Source organism: Fringilla coelebs, assembly GCF_963513975.1.
Source record: "Fringilla coelebs genome assembly, chromosome: 5".
Classification (NCBI taxonomy): domain Eukaryota; kingdom Metazoa; phylum Chordata; class Aves; order Passeriformes; family Fringillidae; genus Fringilla; species Fringilla coelebs.
The window spans coordinates 13,748,467-13,767,023 of record NC_140033.1 but is presented as its reverse complement, the minus strand read 5'-3'; the positions used below and the strand labels follow the sequence as shown (position 1 = coordinate 13,767,023).

The window sequence follows — 18,557 nt, the reverse complement described above, 5'->3', positions numbered from 1 at the left end:
GTTTCTCTTTTCAGCATTCTGTAAGTATGATTTGCCCCTTGGGTATATAGAACTGTTCTAGAGGAATAACACAGACTAATAGTCAATTCCAGGATTGAATTCCAGGCTTTTTCTACATGCTCACACTTCTGCCAACAAAACCTCTTCCCCTTTAGAGCAGAAAGTTTAATCATTTGGATAATAAGGTCTAGACCTTTTACCTAGTCAATTCAAACCTTGTGTAATAAGCTGGCTATTTATGCTGCCCTTTCTTGGCTCAACAAGGATCTGCAACTGCTAACAGCAATAGCTTGAGCTATTACCTGAGCTCATGCCTGCAGACATTAAAAAAAAAGTATCAGGTCCAGCCATGAGTGTTTGCCCAGGAACCAAGTTGTTACAAATGGTGGCTCACAGAGATTTAAATCCTAATCTTCTGAGCTGTCTATCTTGCTGCGGAAGCCTCACAAATTTTGGGGCAGTGTGGCTAACACACAGGCATCCCCTGCTGGCTGTCTCTTCAGGGAGGTTCCTGGAGGAACAGGTTGCTTGGTGGAGTCTGTTACATTGTACATACACAGGAATCAAGGGCTTGACAACAATCTCATCCTGCGCAGGAAGAAAAATGCTTTTTATGTTGGCAGATGAAGCAGCTAAGGGCAGTTCTTATTGACAAGGAAACCTCAGTTCTAAAATTAAAGTAAACCATACAAAATCATATTACTGCTCCTGTAGCACTCTTGTCTTTTAGACAACATGCCTATTTTCTGTTGTTTCCCATTTTCTAAAGGGTTTTTCTTAAAAGTAAAAAAACAACCACCATTGCACGTGTCCAGGAACTGGTGGGGATCCGGCCAATGCCAGTTTGCCAGCAGCTTTCAGCATAAGGAATCCATATTTTGACATGTAAAATCACAGAAGTGCAAATCCCACCACACTTTTGTGAAAATTTGCCACTCAAAGTGATTTTACAATTCTGACCAGTTACTGAGTGTGAGATTTCTCAAGTATTTAAATTCTTCATGCTGAATAGCAAGGATCTTCCACAGTCTGTCATGAGTAAATGGGTATGAAATGGCATCAAATTTCTCTGTTTATCCATATCAAAGTTGGTGCTTCACACTCCCTAAAAAAAGAATTTTTTTAATCATATCTAGCACATTTATTTAAAACTGAAGAAAACACTCTCTGTTCGCTAAATTCTGTAGAATCCTTAGAAAGCATCCTATCTAGGGGTATATAGTTCACAACCAGTCAAAACAGTCATTCTCCAGATCACACCTACTGTGAAATGGATTGCAGTAATCTTTTTTTCTTGTACAATAAATTTTAAAAATCCCTTTTAATGTTTCATAAATTGACTTCTCTAATGGGGTAATCTAACATAAAGCCACAAATGACTGACCACAAGTCTTCCAGACACAGGTGACTCCAGAGCAAAGTTATTGCTTCCAAAACCAGATAATCCAGTGAAAATAAATTGGTTGTTTGATGGATCAGCATCAATATCTTTACAGTAATTTCTAAGATCAAAACTAAATGTCCCAGGAGCTGTATTTTCATTTGCTTCTTTCCTGTTTAAAACAAACACATTTCCCGTCAAAGCAACTCATATTTCTGCTTTTGAACTCTTCATATATCACAGGCCCAAACATTGATTTACTTTTAAAATTATCTAAATATGCAACCATGGAGGAAGCAACCCAGACACTGACCCATGTGTTGTGATGGACAACAGCCCAGTACAATGGGCAGGCTAATGATAAATGTCCTCTTGAACCTCCAGCTGTAGGTCTGGGCATGTGCTCTAGTCTGCACACAGGCCCAGGGCAGCAAGGCAACACCAAGGCAAGGAAGAGACTCCATACCTGAAGGCAGAAGGATTGCATTCCGGGGGGTTGTCATTGACATCCTCAATAACAATGGTGATCTCCATTTCTCTGGCATGGCCACTGCTGGGGCTGTCCTCCACCCGGACCACCAGTGAGATGCTGGGATGGAGCCGCAGGGGAAGCGCATCCCGGTCGATTCTCCCAGCCACCTGCAACTCTCCAGTTGCTGTCAGAGAGCAGCCAGAAGTCACACATTCACCATGGGGGGAAGCAACAAATAGTCATGGTGTATGAGCAAGAAGGCAGGGCAGTTCAACAGAAAGGCAGCAGAATAAAAATTCTGTTCTGTGCAAATCATGGCGGGTTTAGTTATTTTTTTAAGTGATGAAAAATGGTTCTGAACATCCTGGGTAAGATTAATGGCTAGATACTGTTGCTAAAAAATATACCTTAGGAGGCCTCAGCAGAGGGTTTGTAAAGCATTTAGGTCTCCCTTGCTCTCAAGCTTCTAGTGCAAGCCGAGTTGAGTGCATTCACAGAGCATCAAGGACAACAAGCTGCTAACGCCTGTGCTGTCCTGGCTCCCTAGCTAGTAAAACAGCTTCTCTTTCCACTGTTATCATTCAACCATTCCTCAGCACATCCAAATCTACTCACAGATCAACAGAGCTGTGACAGACTGTGCCAAGTGCTCTGGTCAGCCAATCACTGAATACTTTTTTTCACTTCTGTTAGCCTCTGTCAAAAATAGAAGATTTTTATGGCACAGTACTATTCCCAGAGAACAAAGGAGTTAAAAGAACAGTGCAGACATCCTCTGCATTTTGGAGTGCATGAGGAGGAAAGTGGCAATACAAGGCCAAAGGGCATAGGGATTTCAGAGCATTTATGGATCATCCTGATCCCCGACAGCACTCTGTTGTGCGGCACTTCTTACAACTGTGATAAATAGATCCAAAGCAATAGCAGACAAGGAGCAAAACTGTCACTGAATGCCAGCCCTGGAGGAAAAACCCCTGGCGAATAGATGTACAGACCCCAGAGAGCATGAAGAAGATGGGATCACCATGAGAAAGAGGACTCCTTTGGCTGGTTGTGTCTGAGGAGGGTCGTGAATGGAACAATGAACTTGAGGTGTGGATTTGCTGTGCACTTCAGTGCTAGAGAGCGTTTCAGACAGGAGGGAGGACAGCACGGTCTAACTACCTGCAGACATTTCAGGAGCCCCAGAAGGGTCACTGCAGTCCTCAAAGATTAAAAATTAGTCAGCAATCTTACTTCCACCTGTGGAACCACCTCCAGCCACAAGTCAGTATTTGTCAAGAAGTCACCTTTGGTCTACTTTCTTCAAGCTTATCAATTCTGATCAAAGAATTGCACCCTTATAAGGGACTGGGCATTCCTTATTGCTATAGGGAGTCACTAAATAAAATAAGTCTATTTAAAACTAAGGCAAAAATAATTTCTCTAATAGACAGTATTTTTTTATTTTATTTTATTTTTCAGATGTCAGAAATCACATTTTTGTTTGTCTGACCTGGATTTATAGAAAAATGTCTGTCAGATGACTGGATGCTGTAGAAAAGTGTGCTGGGAGAATCTCCATCATCAGGGTCTTTAGCTGTTATATTGGCAACATGGGTGCCCGGGCTTTGCTCCTCTGGAATCCTGTATATTCTTTGTTTTCTGCAAGATAAAATTCAGCAAAGCATGCATCTTGTTTGTAAGGGCAGCTGATTACAGACTTAGCTGAGAAGCCAACTGTAGCAGCCGGGCCATGGTGCTGCTGGCCTCAGAGATGGCTGTTTACAAGTCTGGATAAATATCCCAGTCATGGGTTCTGCCAGATGGACATGCAGCAGTGGCTGAACTGGCACGTGGTCATGAAGTATGACACAGCCACACAAGTAAGTATTCTTCCTCTGCAACTTTTCCACAGTAAAAGCAATTTGACTTTCACAGGACCATGGAAGCTGAAGAGGTAAGAGGCCATTAAGTCATGCCATCCATCTCCTTACAGAGCCACCAGCTCATAAAGCCATTTCCTTTAATTCCCTCATTTTGCAAGAGAAAAGCAAAAATTACAAGAAGTAATGTAGCTAATCATCTTTTGGAATGAATGCTGGAGCCTTCTGGGGGGCAACAGTATGACAGAAAAACAGAATTGTTGCTGCAGTAGGTGTAGGCAGGAAGGAACACTCTTCTGGATGCCTAACAGATGAACATGCCTCAAACTCCCAGTAGCATCTGTCTATCTGATGCATTTTACATTGGGAAAATGGTTCTCTACTGCTGCTGGTTGGTATGCCAGTGCTCCCAAATTTCCCATGAATTGAGTTTTATAGGTCAAATCCAGCCTGGCAGGCAATTGTGCAGGATTGTTTACAGTGGTTGCAGTTTGATGTTCACATGGGTACTCAGGTGGACAATCTCAATACTTGTAGCACATGTGAAAATAGGCATGGGCCAGGACAAAAATGGTGCAGAAATTTCAGAAGACTGCTGATTTGTATTACTGTAACACACAAACTCACACCCATCTCCTGTTTCTAGAACTCAAAGGGAATTGAAGGTCCTCAAGAGTTCAAAAAACATTAGAAGTGTGTTTCAAGACTAAACACTTGCACTTTTAAAACATCCTGTGCTACCACTTGGGTAATTGACTGCTGTGTAGTTCCCAGCACAGGAAGACACGAGTCCTTTGCTGTTCCCTGAAGACACACATCATGGGGCACTCAGCAATTGGAGCAGAGAATTGCAGAGACAGAACAGAAGATTCCACACCTCAAGATCTCCACTCACAATTTCAAAAATGGTTATGGAGACACACTATCTTCAACTGTTCTGTCAGTTCATATGAAAAGAGGCAAGCATACAGTAGAGAAATCACATAGGCTTTTCCCAGTAAAAACACCTAACTTACAGCCAGAAGAAAACAAGGAGTTTATGAAGCCTGCTGTGTCAGTTATTTACGAAGTTTCTAGTCTTGGCATGGAATCCCTTCCTTCCTTGTTGTCCTGCTGCTTCCAGAGTCACGCAGAAAGAAACAGATCCCACTCACTCACAGCTCTAAGTGGTTTGGGTCCAAAGTAGGAAACTCCCTGGGCCCACTGGGACCCCAACTCCAACCTCTCTGTGAACAGCAAACTCCCCACAGCTCCACCCTCACCAACCCATCCCCACTGGACATTTGGGAAGAAGTGGGGCATTACTGAGCACACTCCCATAGCACAAAGCACCAGTACAGCTGGGGAGGAGCTGGGGCCACTTCCTACACAGCTATGTCTGGGATGTGTCCTGTTGTCCATCTGTCTGCCACCTGCCAGTGGCTTTTTACAGGATGGTTCAAGCAGACCTTTTAGTCACTGCAATGTAATTGCAAAGGAAGCATATCCTTGTTTTCTTGTCTTCTCCTTTGTTTTCCTGACTCCACAAGTTTTCCATTGATTTTAACAGCAACAATTTCAAAAGGCTGAATGCCAATGTAGTGTTGTGAACACCAAAACCAGATGTGCTTGCATATGCTATGGGAACAATTAAAAAGACTCTTTGAAACTCTGTTCTTGACAGCTATGATTGGGGCAAAATAAAGGAGGTTTGCTAACTCCTCAAGCTTCCCCAGCTCTTACCCCAGCACTAATTACTACAGTGTCAGGCAGTACTCAGCCCCAGCATGCAGCTCTCATTGTAGCAGGGGACAGGCCATACATGTGCATATTAAGGATAAATCATGAAGTGCAATTTAATCTAAAATTCTTTACAAACTGAGCTGCTCTTTTTGATCTGTAGTGTCAATCTAAAAGGGAGAAGATTCAAACCAATACCGGACTCTTTTTGTGCTATGTGAGTCTCAGAACTTAGGTGTTACAGATTCTCAAGTCACTGCAGTTTTCACTAACTCAAACAAGAAGATAAATATTTAAAAGAGCTCTTTTAGCATTCCAGACACAAGGACAAATACACAGAAATGGCAACATTAGAAGGGAAGAATCAGTCTAGAACACAATGTGCAGATGTTGGCACTGGGAAGAAGATTCCTTATGATGCCTTAAGTTTTAGCTTTCATATTTTCCAGATTCTGTACTGCATTAGTATATAACTCTGAACTTCATATAAAGTGTTAGCAAGTTCTCTTCACAGCTCAGTTAGACATAACAATCCTTCTCCAGCTTGAGAACCAAGGACACCATTGCAGCTTCATGCCCCAAAAGGACAAAAAGCAGCAAATTGAGGAGAGCAGTCTGGGAGGATGGGAGTGCATAACCTGAAGCTGTAATTGGCCAATTAACCTCAACATGTAAATGGTCCAAAACTTCTAAAAGTGTGAAAACTTGTGAACGGTTGTCCAACTTGTTTGTAGCCTTGGCTGGGCTCTTGTACTGCCCAAAGTGTATCCTCTGAAGGCCTTTTAATGAATACCTACTTTATTCCTTTAACTCTGGCTAGCCTCTGTTCTAGGCAGCCTCCCAAGGCATCACTCCTGCTTGCAGAAGTACAGTAACATGGAATGGGCTGTTTAAGTTCTTGTTTATTGCAGACATGAGGTTCAAGTATTAAGTAGGTAGCAAAAAAAAAAAAAAAAATCAACAGCAACAGCAACAAAAATTCATTACTATTTCTAACATTTAATTCTTTTGTTTTTTCAGATTCTTCACTCCTTTATCCACCATGGTCCAGATCACTGGCCTCAGCCCAGGAGCCATGCATTGCTCTGGGTCGAGACAACACCCAGAAGATTGTTCCAAACAAGTTGCTGGAACCTCCTGGCATGGCCCCAGGTGCTATCCTGTCTCCACTTTTGCACAGATGACAGGAGAGTAGCCATCATAAATATTCTCACCAAGGACCTTGTAGAGTCTCACAACCAGGAGACACAAAGACAGTGCCTTAAATCCCATCAGTGTCTCATGCAAGTGACATAGAGAAATCAACAACAGAGTCAGATCAACTGTAATAATTGTCAAGCTCCCGCTTCAGAAACAGCCATCCATTGTGCTTTGCACAGCAAAACAGCCTGCTTGTAGCACATGCATATTTGTTCCCATTTTTTCTAAATTCTTAATATATCCTGACTCCATTAGCCTTCAAAAGCTATTTCTGACTTGGGTGTTATGACACAATTTCCTGCTTATGACACAGTAAGAGACAACGTTTCAAAAATCACCGGGATTGTTTACAAATGTGTCTGGGAAGAGAAGACTGATCAAAAGGGAGACCTTTTTATGTCTAGACATTTCTGCATGAATAAACACAATTATGGTGAAATGCACACCTGCATAAGGAGCAAACCCTATATGATTGTATTCACACTGGGTGAAATTAATCTCCTTGTCTGAACTTGTCCACAGATCTTTGCATAGCTTTAACCTCTGTAAATGCTAACAAGTAAAACAAGCTTTTTTGGCTGTTCTCAGTGTGAAGGCAGAGCCTGGAAAACTTTAAACTGTTAAGAATACAAATAAGAATAAATGAGTGACATTAGGACGAAGCTTTCCAGTATAAGAATAGGAATCATAGCAAAATTAAAGTACTTTTTTCTGTCGTATTTTGTTGTCATAGTTATTTGCCCTTATGCTAAACCCTCCCACTGGTGCCAAAGCAGTAAACCTGAGAAAACACCTACATTTTGAGAGCAATGGAAAATTTTTACTCACGTGGTAAAGTAAGGCTTTTCATCATTGATGTTAATTATATTTATATTCACTGTTCTAGTTGAGTTGAGTCCATCTGGATCTGTCACTGTTGTACTTAAAAAGTAACTGTTAAATTAGAAAAACAGAACAAGAATCATTCTGTGTATGTCACAAGACATTTCTCTGAATACTATAAGCTAATGGGCCATGGGAATAAAATACATTCTCACCTATGTGGATCTTTCTCATAATCAAATTTTTTTGTGGAAAAAATGGCTCCACTTTTTGTGATTAAGAATGGTGCTGTGGCAGGGAGCAGTGAATACTGAAATGAAGAGAACAAGAAATTAGTCTTTTTATCTTTAAACACCTCTCCATTCATTCCTTGCATTGTAGAGCAGGGCAAGTCACAGAGGGTCATGCACCACGCAAATAACCTGCAAAAGCCTCTGAGCAGATCTGTCCAAGGGTGTAACAGCAATCTTTATTTGCAGCTTCTTATGCCGCAGATGTGTCAGGGGTTAGAAGGCACATGGACACATGGAACTCACTGCCATTGCTTTCACACACAAAGCAGAGCTAAACCCCCACAGCTCTGCTTCCCCCCTCACCAGCTCAGCTTGACTGGGCAAAGGCTGAGGACAAATTTCAAGCTAATTGCTTTCTTGAATAACACTAAACATTGAAGCAGCATCTTCGGGTTCAGTTCTTGAATGTACTGTATTTCATAAAGCCAAACTAAATAAAGCAAAGATACAACATAATTCTTAGCTAAGTGCAGTTACTTTTCCCCAGCTACTTATCATTTTCAACAAGTTTTTCTGAATACCAAAAGTATTTTCAGATCAGCCAACACATTTTCATAACTGAAGGTAGGTCACATTTTGTCCTGGGATTGTCCAAAACCTGATATTCATTTGTCTTGTGATTTCCCTACTGTCTCATTTAAGAGAATTTAAATTGTGATACAGAAGGTTAAAAAATTTATTTACTTTTAGTCACTCTTCTCTACAAGAAACATTTTGTAAGCCTTTTTTAAATTTTAAATTCACAATTTCTATTGTTGCTCTGATTAACTATATCAAATTCTGCCTTCAATATCCCTTCATTTTGGAAGGCTGAGAATTTAAAATATAGTTTGTGTCCAAGCATTAAGGCTGCTTTTTCTTAGTTTAGTATTAAGAATGCTTTTTTGTTCCAGACTAAAACTTTTCCTGTGTTTCTGATAAGAAAGGAAGTTGTTGAAAGGAGATGGTAATTCACATTTCAGACAAAGCAGTTTATATAATCTCTGGAGTTTTTTGTTTAATGCAACTTACTTCGAGTTTTGCGTTTTCAGGATCAGCCGCTTCAACTTGGTAAATGCGTCCTGGAGGTGTCCCTTCCAGCACATAGATCATCACAGCTGTAGGGATGGAAGACTAAGTGTTATCTGAATAAAAGCAAAGGGTGCAGCAGCAAAGAGACTGATACACTGAAGCTGTCAGGATGTATTACTGCCTGCTGCATCTTCTCACTTCACAAGTGTAATTCCAAAATCATCACAAAGATCACAGATACTCAGAGGATAAAAAGAAACCAATTACATATCTGGAAACAGGCAACTACCACTGCAATATGAATTGTCCCTCCAAGGCAAAGACTGATCTTCCCTTATGGCCTATCTTGAGTTGTTCACAGGTTATGGAGTAAATTGTGCATTTGGGCTACATCTGTGGGGTTTTTTACCATGCAGATGGGAAGAATGCAGTTCTGAGCTAGGTCCTCACCACCATCCCCTTCCTGTCCACACCCTGTGCCCTTCCAGGAGAGCTCGGAGCTTTTCCTCTTTATTTCTGCTTTTCCTTTGCACCTGTGAGGCAGGTAAGTAGCAAATGGTCTGCACTGACTGAAATGCTTGCTTTACTAAGGCTGATCATTCAGTGCAAGGTACGTTCCTTTCCATGCCAGGGATTCTCACAGCTGGGCTATCCCATGCTGGACCACTGGCAACAGGCTCATCTCTCCTTGGGCAGAGTAATTAGCAGCACAACAGATCTTCAGATCACATTATTTGCTTTATGCTGGATCTGCTCTTTCTGGGCTATTAATTTCCACTGTGACCCCTACAGACTGCTGCTCCTCATCAGAGCAGTGGGAATCCCAGAGCAGCGTAATGAGTTGTTCCCAGAGGACAACAACATGAATACAAAGTTTAATGAGAGGGAGATGCTTTTCCATAAACAGCAAATGCGCAATTAGTGTCTAATTGTGGCTGGTACTGTTAACTAAAGCCACACAGATCAGACATCTGTGCTCACCAATTTATGGCAGCTCTAGCTGAGAGTTAAGCTGATGCCTTTATTTGTAACAAGCTCCCACGTAGTGTGTTTCATGCTGTGTCGATCCCTCGAAGTGTCAGATTTAATTATTATTAGATTCCAGCGGCACCCATGATATGCAAGACACCAGCTATACCGAGAAGATGACACAGCCTCTTCCCTGGGGGAAGCTAATTTGCTTTACAAACTGAGTATTGTATGGGATCAGGGATGTCAATGTGCTCAGGAGGCATCAGTGAGGAGAGCTGAATGTGAGCAGGCTGCTCTGAATGCGTTCCCTGAGCAGCAGGAAAAAGTGCAGCTGGTGTGGTCAGTGCAGACCTGGGAGGTTAGCAGCCAGCTCTGAATACCTGCCACAAAAGGATCACAGTTTAGTATTTTCAGATTTTTTAAAACTGAATATATGAGGTATGCTTGGCCATACAGTGCTGTTAGGACAGCAAGCCTTCAAAAAGGCTCTCAGTACTTTGTGGAATGAACTGAACTGTTCTGTCTGCATGTGAACACATAATAAACAAGTCAATATATTCTGATGCATCTGGTACAATTTTTGTAGGTCATCTTCATTAGTAAATAAGCAAGATAAAATCTCAGTGAGTAAGACAGTTATTTCCCATCCTTTCTATCAATGGCAGTGTCACTCCCATCAGGTACAGCATGACTTGCAAAGCCTGTATTGGCCACAGCTGCAGTCCAGGCTCTCCAGCCTCATTCCTAAGGCTACTGCACATTCCTCCCCTTTGCATCTTTGCCCCTGGTCTAAAAGTCAACATAGTTAACATCAACTGCCCCATGTAGGAGACAGAATTCTCTGCTCTTTCCATTTGTACCACCACAGATCACAGGCTCTGAGGCCTAATGCTTAAGACTGACTTCCAACTTAATTTCTCATGTGAAGGTGTAAATGCAATATGCAGATATAAAACATCTGCAAAGGAAGGTTTTATGGTTTTCCCACAGAAATTCTTGCATATACAATATGAACTCCAATTTTCTAGTTTAAAAAATATGCATTTATTGTTATAATTTTTTCTTTTAATTCCTCAGCTGCTCCAAAATGGTTTAAAAATTTTTTAAAAAAACTTCAAGAAAAATAAAAGGGCATTTCCAAAGATGAAGCATACCAACTCTTTGTCTAAAACAAAGCTCTGTTCCTCCCTTGTTTTCCTAAAGGAAAATGCCTAGACTACCTCACCTACAGGCACTGTATGAGCTCAATTTTTTTTTAAGCTGATGTCATATTTTCAAGTATTGTTCTTTTCAAATTCTGCCATTATCTTACTTTGAATTTCCATATTTCCTCGAAATACAGGATGTTCATTTTTATCTGTTACATGAATAGTCAATATGCTAAGGTCAGTTCTTCCAGTCGTATCTTCAACAAAAATCTGCAAATCAAAGCTCTTTGGCATAGTTTCATAATCTAGGACAGGGTTTCCAGTGGTAACAACCTGAAAATAAAAGATTATTATTAGCACATGATGTAAGAGATTAAACTTATAGTCCAAATGAGAGAATACAAATAAAGGGACACTTTCAATCAGTAAAGAGTGAGTGTTTAAGATAATCTTTTACTTGTTGGCACATTTCTCATCAGTGGCAAAAATGTGACAGAAACAGGTTAAAGAGACCAAAATGTTGTGTGGCTTCATGGAGTAACTCAAAGATCCTTTGTGTGAGGAGCAGCTTGAGGAGGAGATAGCCCAGAAGAAGCTGCCCTGCCTCACAGCTTTGTCTTCAAGTTCAGAAATATATCTTGCAAGTATGTGTCTGTTTCAAGTGTTTTCCTTTCCACATCACGTTCCAGCAGTGTTCAAGGTGTGATGAGACTGAGAATTCAGAGGAAGCCTTGCAAGACACAAGGGCAGCTTCACTTTTTCTGTGAATTAGGAACATGAGGAGGAAGATCTTTTACTTGAAATAAAAAGTGTGGAGTCAGGAGATCATGTAGTCTAGCTGCTCCCAGAACCTTCCTTGTGTAATCTGTTATCTGGGAGAAGACTTGTAGGAAAATCATAGAAGAAGGTAGCTTCATGGGTACATTGTCTGAGAGAGGGACCAGAATTGTTTGGGGAAAATACTGAACTAATTGAAAAAATAACCTAGACCTTGAGTTTTGCAGGATTGATAAGGCAAAATTATTTTGTTTTGGGGATTTTATTTCAAAGGCTTCCAGCTCTGCATATTGCCTCTTAACTCAGGATATGTACTAACCCAAGACGGACATTCTATGAAAAAAAGTAAAATGCAATCATTCTGGATTTAGGATGAACCCAGAGCAACAGGAGGATGCTGAAAATTGTATGCCTCAATCTTCACTGCTGAAACCAACAGATCTTCCCTTTCTTGGACAAGAAAGGAAAAGGTGGCAGTCAAGTTTTTTGTGTGGTTAACAAACTGTGAAACTTGAACACAGTAGCAGGGTGCTGTGAAACCAAAGAAGGAAAACTGTTGGGGCTCATGAGTGTTTGTGACAAGTAGCATGTCAGTGTATTTACAATACTGCAGAATAAAGGAGGCTGAAGAGCATGCAGAAGGAAAACAATAAAATAAATCCTTGGGTTTAGATGAGATGCTGTGGGCCAGAGGACAAACACAAAAGTGATGTCAGCACAGTTAGAAGACAGAAGTCAAAATAGAGACAAATAACAAAGAGTCGGAGGGGAGTGAAGAGAAGCACAAATGTTTTGTGCCTTCTGGTACATAAAACAACTTCTGTCTGGAACCTCATGGATCTTTTTGCTACAATACTGCAGGAGAAAATAACTGTGTCCTGGATGCTCTCCTCTCCTCCTACTGTACAGATACGAGTTTCCCATAAAAGTCATTCTAACACAGAAGAAACATTCTAAAAAGCTTGTCACAACAGTGGTAAGCTTGATGTTCAAAATGAATATTTGATGGAGATCTAAATACCATAAACACAGACAATGAATTCAACACTTTAAACTGTCCAGTTCTAAGCAGAAGTTATGCATTCTGAAGACCATCCCTCCAATTCACAGCCAAATATTTTCCTTGGTGCTGTAACTACAGCCAGACTAAATGTGTCTAAATACACATCTCCCACCCTCCTTTATAAAGGCCTTAGAAGTGAAGATGTGAATCTATATGGCCTCTTTCTAGGCTGCTTTTGAATCTTTTTGGGACCAGTATGCCACTGGTGCAGCCTGTGAGCCAGAATTCACCTTTCCTTCTGGCAGGAGCAAAGCTTACTGATAAAGGCAGGACTGCACATACTTGAAGCAGCTGCAGGCTTCATGAAAGGGGATCTAGAGTCACCCCTAAACTATCACTCATTCCACATGAGAATTTCACTGCTCCCTGCTCCACCACCAATATGTTCAGAGAGTACCACTAAGAGCACCCAGGTAGTTTCAGGCAGCAGCAGATTTTTATGCATTCCACACATATTCTGCTCCTGAGAAACTTCCAACAGGAGTAAGGCGAAGAGGAAGGGACAGGACTGAGATCTCAGAAACTGTTACTATCTCAGAAGTCTCAAAATATATCAAGAAACATGATATTGCTTTCTGCTGTTGCAACAGGGGTAAATGTGCTTCATAAATACTGAAGAGCCTATTCTAGCAGGTACTTAGGTAATCTCATAATTCATTCATGAAATACTGCCTTTTTCTATATCTTAACAAAGATTTCATGGCAGCAGGTAGAGCTGAGGTGTCTGGTTTTGGATCACATCACTTTTGTGAAATATTGTACAGATCTGCTACAACACAGCATAAGTAATTAAAAGTAGCAATCCTCATCAAATAAATTAACTAAGAACACCCATGTATTTATCCTTGCTTTATAAGTTGCAATTAGCACTCCTCTGCTAATTTGCAGAATTTGTATGTAGATTGCTTTATGATTTTTTCATGACTGATATTCACTGGCTCAAACCCTTTGTTCTAGTCCTCTGAGTGACTTAGGGAATGTTGAAAAAAGCAACAGCTCAAGCAAAACACAGAAAGGCCATTCCAGTAATGTGGCTGTGGTATGAAATGGATACAGACTGGCCCTTTGGAAGAGGCAGTCTCCAGTCTCCAGCTTTTTTGGCCATCCATTTTCATCCTTGTGTCACCTTCCACTATTCTGAAACAATAATTTCTCCATCATCCTGGTCATGAAAAAAAACATGAAGGACTTTTTGTCAATTATTTTTCCTCCATAATAACTTATCAGTCCCACTCAGCACACAGCAATATAAATTATTGTGCGTCACAACATAAAAATGGCATGGGATGGGACCAAGCAGGTATATAAAAGGACTGAGGGGTTTTTTTTGCAGCAGAAGGGATCACTTTAATTCAAAATGCCAAAATAAATCTTAGGAAGGGAGTCCTACATTATGGATTATCTGTCAGCAAATCCAGTTTAAGGGATGTATCCATTTCTTTCTGATTGTTACACAGGAGCTGAGGAAAGAGCATGGAGCAGAGTTCGGGGAGGTTTAGGTTACATAGCAGGCAAATGCTTTTCACCCAAAAAGTGGCTGGACACTGGAACAACTCCCCAGGGCAGGGGTCCCAGCACCAAGCCTGGCAGAGTTAAAGAAGTGATTGGACAGTGCTCTCAGGCACATGGAGTGATTCCTGGGCTGTCCTATATAGAACCAGGAGCTGGATTAGCTAATCTTCCAACTCAGCGTATTCTATAATGCTCTGATTCCGTGATCTCTTCAGCTGACCCACTCCAGGTATTTGTACAGTCCCACCCTATGTTTCACAGATGAAAGATGGCTTTCTTGAGAGGTTTTTTAACCATTTCACTGACCTGGCTGGGGAGCAGTAAAGAGCCATCAGAGCTGGCACAAGTGAGCTTTGTGCTCTGCTGGGAGTCTGGGGCATGGGAGCCACAGCAGCTCCCTGCAGGCTCATCAAATCCATGAGTGAATACCACCCAGGGCCACAGCCTTTCCTTTCCCAAATTTTCTCCCAGAATCACCAGCAAAGAGAACTAGAAAAGAGCTGTTGTATCAGTTCTGTGAAAACCTGAACTCCCATAGAAACACCCAGAAAAGGATATTCAAACCACCTTGTTAAGACTCTTCACCATTTCTATCTGTATCCTTCAGTGTCACTGTTCAGGCTCAGACACACAAGCAAGTTGCAATGGGATGACAAGTTATCATGCATCTGAGCACTCATTGCCTGTGACAAATGTGAGCTAATGCTTGCTGATTTATTCAATAATGAAAATCAGCCTGAAGTAATGAAAATTGCTCTGCATTTGCCATAGGACAAGAGGATGCAATGGATAGAGACAGGTCACTCCCACACTTCCACAGATGTGTGGAAGGGTGATAACTTCCTCATGTGTCACAGCCTTTGTTCAGAATTAAAAATTACTTTAATCTAATTCAGCTTCGTTTATTTTGGGAGTGAAACAAATTAATTTTAATTCTTGGTGAGAGTGGCCAAACAGAAGCTGTATGTGGTTTAACTAAGGCACTTTCATTTCCCAGTGACTTCATACATATTAAGCTGAAAAACTTTGGAGAAAACCTCAAAACAGAAGCAGATCCTCCACGTTCTTCTTCACCTCTTATTTTCTAAAAATCACTTTTTCTATCACAGAATTAATGGAATTACTGTGATGAGTGATTTTTCCTAGATGCAATTAAAAATCATAATTACTATTGCTATTCATCTGTCATATCTATTACAGCATTTTTGAATACTACCACAGTCTGCATTTAAAATTCTTTTCTGATTAAAAGATGAGACATTGTGCACTGTCAGTGCTCAGTAATCCAGGAAACATCAGCCTACAACTGAAAATTACTCAAGTTAAACTTAAAACTCACCCTGAATTCAAGACCTCCTTTTGGTTCAATGCCAAAAGCTTCTGTGAGTGGATTTGAATTTACTATGGTAGGACGAATTGCAACACCTTCAGAAGCCAATGGAGAAAGAGTCACATTAAAGTTATAGACTTCAACACCAGCTGCTGAATTTTCTTCAACAGTGCTTGTTGCTGGTAAGCCCTTAAGCAACTGGAATCTTCTTCCTGCAGATGAAAATGAATGCAAAATTACTTGAGCTAACAAGTACACAGCTTTTGTCAAGAGCTGCCAGAAAGGAACACAAAAAGCCCTGACTCTTTTTGTACCTGTGAATGGGGGCATGTGGTAGTAAATCCAGTGTTAATGGCAAAAGAATCCATCTTTTCTGTAATTCAGTCCTATAGTGTTGTCATCTAGAGTGGTCATTGTTAAAGTATTATTTTACTGCATCATTTGCCTTCATATATGTCTTTTATAGAAGAAACCAAAAATGTTTCTATTTTTTCATTTTGCTCCCTGTACTAATTAGTGCCTCTGTTCACTGTTACATCAAGAAGTACCTTGAATCACACAGAACCAGATACTAAAGAAACAATGTTTTTTTGCAGACTACACTATCTGAAGCACTAATTTCCTCTGTTTTCCCTCTTCTAATTCCTTCTACAGCAGCTGTGTGCAAGCCTGACTCTTGAGTAGTGTGAGTTAGTAACAATTTCAGGGGTGGTACTATCATGTCTCCTGCTTTGAGCAAGGAAGAGCAGCCTGGAGTCTTTGGAGAAGATGCAGGCCCACAAAAGCACCCTATGGTTCAAAACTGCATGGAAGCTGCACATGCTGGTGAGGCATCCAACAGATTTGCACAAGCCCCTTGTTTGTCCAGACCTCTGGACTTCCCAAACCAAACCTTTTGCTTTCACTGTCATTTAGCTTCTAGTTTTTGGTATTTTTGATAAAGGCCTGTTGTGCTTCATCTTATGAATAGTGTCTGGAAAACTTAAATCAGGACGGCTTTTGATGCCCTGAAACAACACTTCAGTAATCTCACATCCCTGAACCAGCAATGTGCCTCAACACCAGACTATGGCAGTAATCCTATACCTAGGATTACTCAGGCATTTATGGAAAAAATTCCATTGGAGATACTCTACAGGTACAGGGTGGGATGTGGGACGCTGTGAGGTAGGAACTGCCTGAAAGAGTTAATCCGAACAGGTCAATCTGACACCCTGGCAGGACTGAGTTCAGCTGAGCTGTTACTGATTTATGTCAGCAGGAGCAAGATACAGTGAAGGGCTAAGTTTTTATTACTGTTATTACAGATTCTGGAAAACATCATCAACAAAAATCACCCATGCAAATGAGGCTGGGCTGAGAGGGGCTTCTAGAGATACATTTCCATAAGTGGAGCTGAACTCCAAATGTAATCTCCTGTGGACAGCACTTGATGAATTTAGCTCACTCATCAAGCCACAGTCATTATTGGAAACCATTTATAAAAGCAATGAAATAATTTACAGTATTTAGAAATGTAGAAAGGAGTTGCTATTTTTGTGTTATGTCCAAAGATTGCATTGGCTGTTTATTCAGAATTTGTCTTTCCAAATCAAAAGTTCTAACTTCTTGCTCTTCATTTTAACTGAAATTTTAGGTACTGCATCTGAACGGCTTCTTCTTTTTCCAACCAATTTTACAAAAACTCTCCTTCCATATTCACAAATCCTTGCTTACCTCTTTCCTTTGCAGAACAAAATATTTCTGAAGCAATTTAACACATTATTTACCAGAATTATCAATGGCAATCATTGACAAATGATGAGTCCTAGACAAAGCAATAATGAGATTATTTTGGAGAAGTTTATGTATATTTAAGACATATTTACCTGTGATGTGCCAGTCTTTAGAGTATGCTTGAGTAACACCTTCAAGATTTTCTCTATCCACAACCATGCAGGTTAGAAAAATGTTATTTTTCAAAGAAAGCTGAAAGTGGCAGGCAGTGTCCTAATCACAGTTTTGAGAACATCAGGAAAACCACTGACAGGTTCCTGAGGGGTGGCAGAACTCTTACAGTTCCTTGAGAGCAAAATGACTCTACCTGAGCAGGTAGCCTACAGCAACACCAGTGCTTTGTGTGCCATGCAGACTTCAGACAGTCTGAAGATCTACTATGTTGCTAATGTGCAAATACTCATATTGGCAAATCTCCCATGTATTTACACTGATCAAAGTTAGTTATGATAAAGTTTGATAAAGTTAGTTATGTTATACTACAAATAATGTTCACAACTTTCTTTCTGTTTGGTCCTGTTTGGTTGCTTGTTTTACTTTATCAAAGAGAAATGTTATCAATATCTGAAAAGAGGATACTGGAGTATAACTACTGATTATTGTTTCTTGGAAAGCTGACCTCCTTTCCCACTCCAGTGCTGTCACACTGAGCAGTGGCTATTAGAAATGAAGTGCCTCATCCAAAAAAGAATTTTAGCAAAGAGTCATGTTCTCTTCATTATATTGCTGTAACCACAGAGCCCAATCTATTTCAGTCGGAAAATAATTGTTACTTGATTTTTCCCATCTGTGTCTGATCCCTAAATATGTATTATAAAGTTCCCTAGAGAAAGTATAACAGCCAACAGTGTTCTAATTTTAGCAGCATAATGAAATCATGTTCTTACCAGATACTACTCCCAGCAAAATTAGGAAAAGGAGCATGTTCTTCATTGTCTTTATAACCCTGTCCTTCATGTTCCCAGGATGCAAACTGAAGGAAGATCACAGTAAGTTTTCCCCAGTTTACATCAGCTCCATCTAAACTCTTCCTCTTTTTCACGTTGTGCAGTAAGGAAAGGAAACAAAGGACCTGTGTCTCCAAGGGAGTTTCCAAACACCATCAGCTTGTTTGCTTGTCAGGGAACTGCTCCTTGTTGACACTTCATTCACAGCCCTGGTCTGTACTTGGGGAGACAGCCATCAATTGTCCTTTCACTATAATCATCTTACTCAA

General features: G+C 40.6%; 1 protein-coding gene across 1 annotated transcript in view; it reads right to left on the bottom strand.

Annotated features, from left to right (window-relative positions):
• CDHR3 (cadherin related family member 3) overlaps positions 1-18,298 on the bottom strand; it is a gene marked incomplete at both ends in the record, with an annotated part of 32,380 nt that extends 14,082 nt beyond the window's left edge. Inside the window, 9 exons of the mRNA XM_084206491.1 lie at positions 1,385-1,553; positions 1,848-2,037; positions 3,349-3,497; positions 7,466-7,570; positions 7,675-7,769; positions 8,764-8,849; positions 11,048-11,216; positions 15,575-15,777; positions 18,229-18,298. Of these exons, the coding sequence (XP_084062617.1) occupies positions 1,385-1,553; positions 1,848-2,037; positions 3,349-3,497; positions 7,466-7,570; positions 7,675-7,769; positions 8,764-8,849; positions 11,048-11,216; positions 15,575-15,777; positions 18,229-18,298 (1,236 nt within the window). The remainder of the gene's footprint in view (positions 1-1,384; positions 1,554-1,847; positions 2,038-3,348; positions 3,498-7,465; positions 7,571-7,674; positions 7,770-8,763; positions 8,850-11,047; positions 11,217-15,574; positions 15,778-18,228) is intronic.
• Positions 18,299-18,557: the final 259 nt, after the last annotated feature.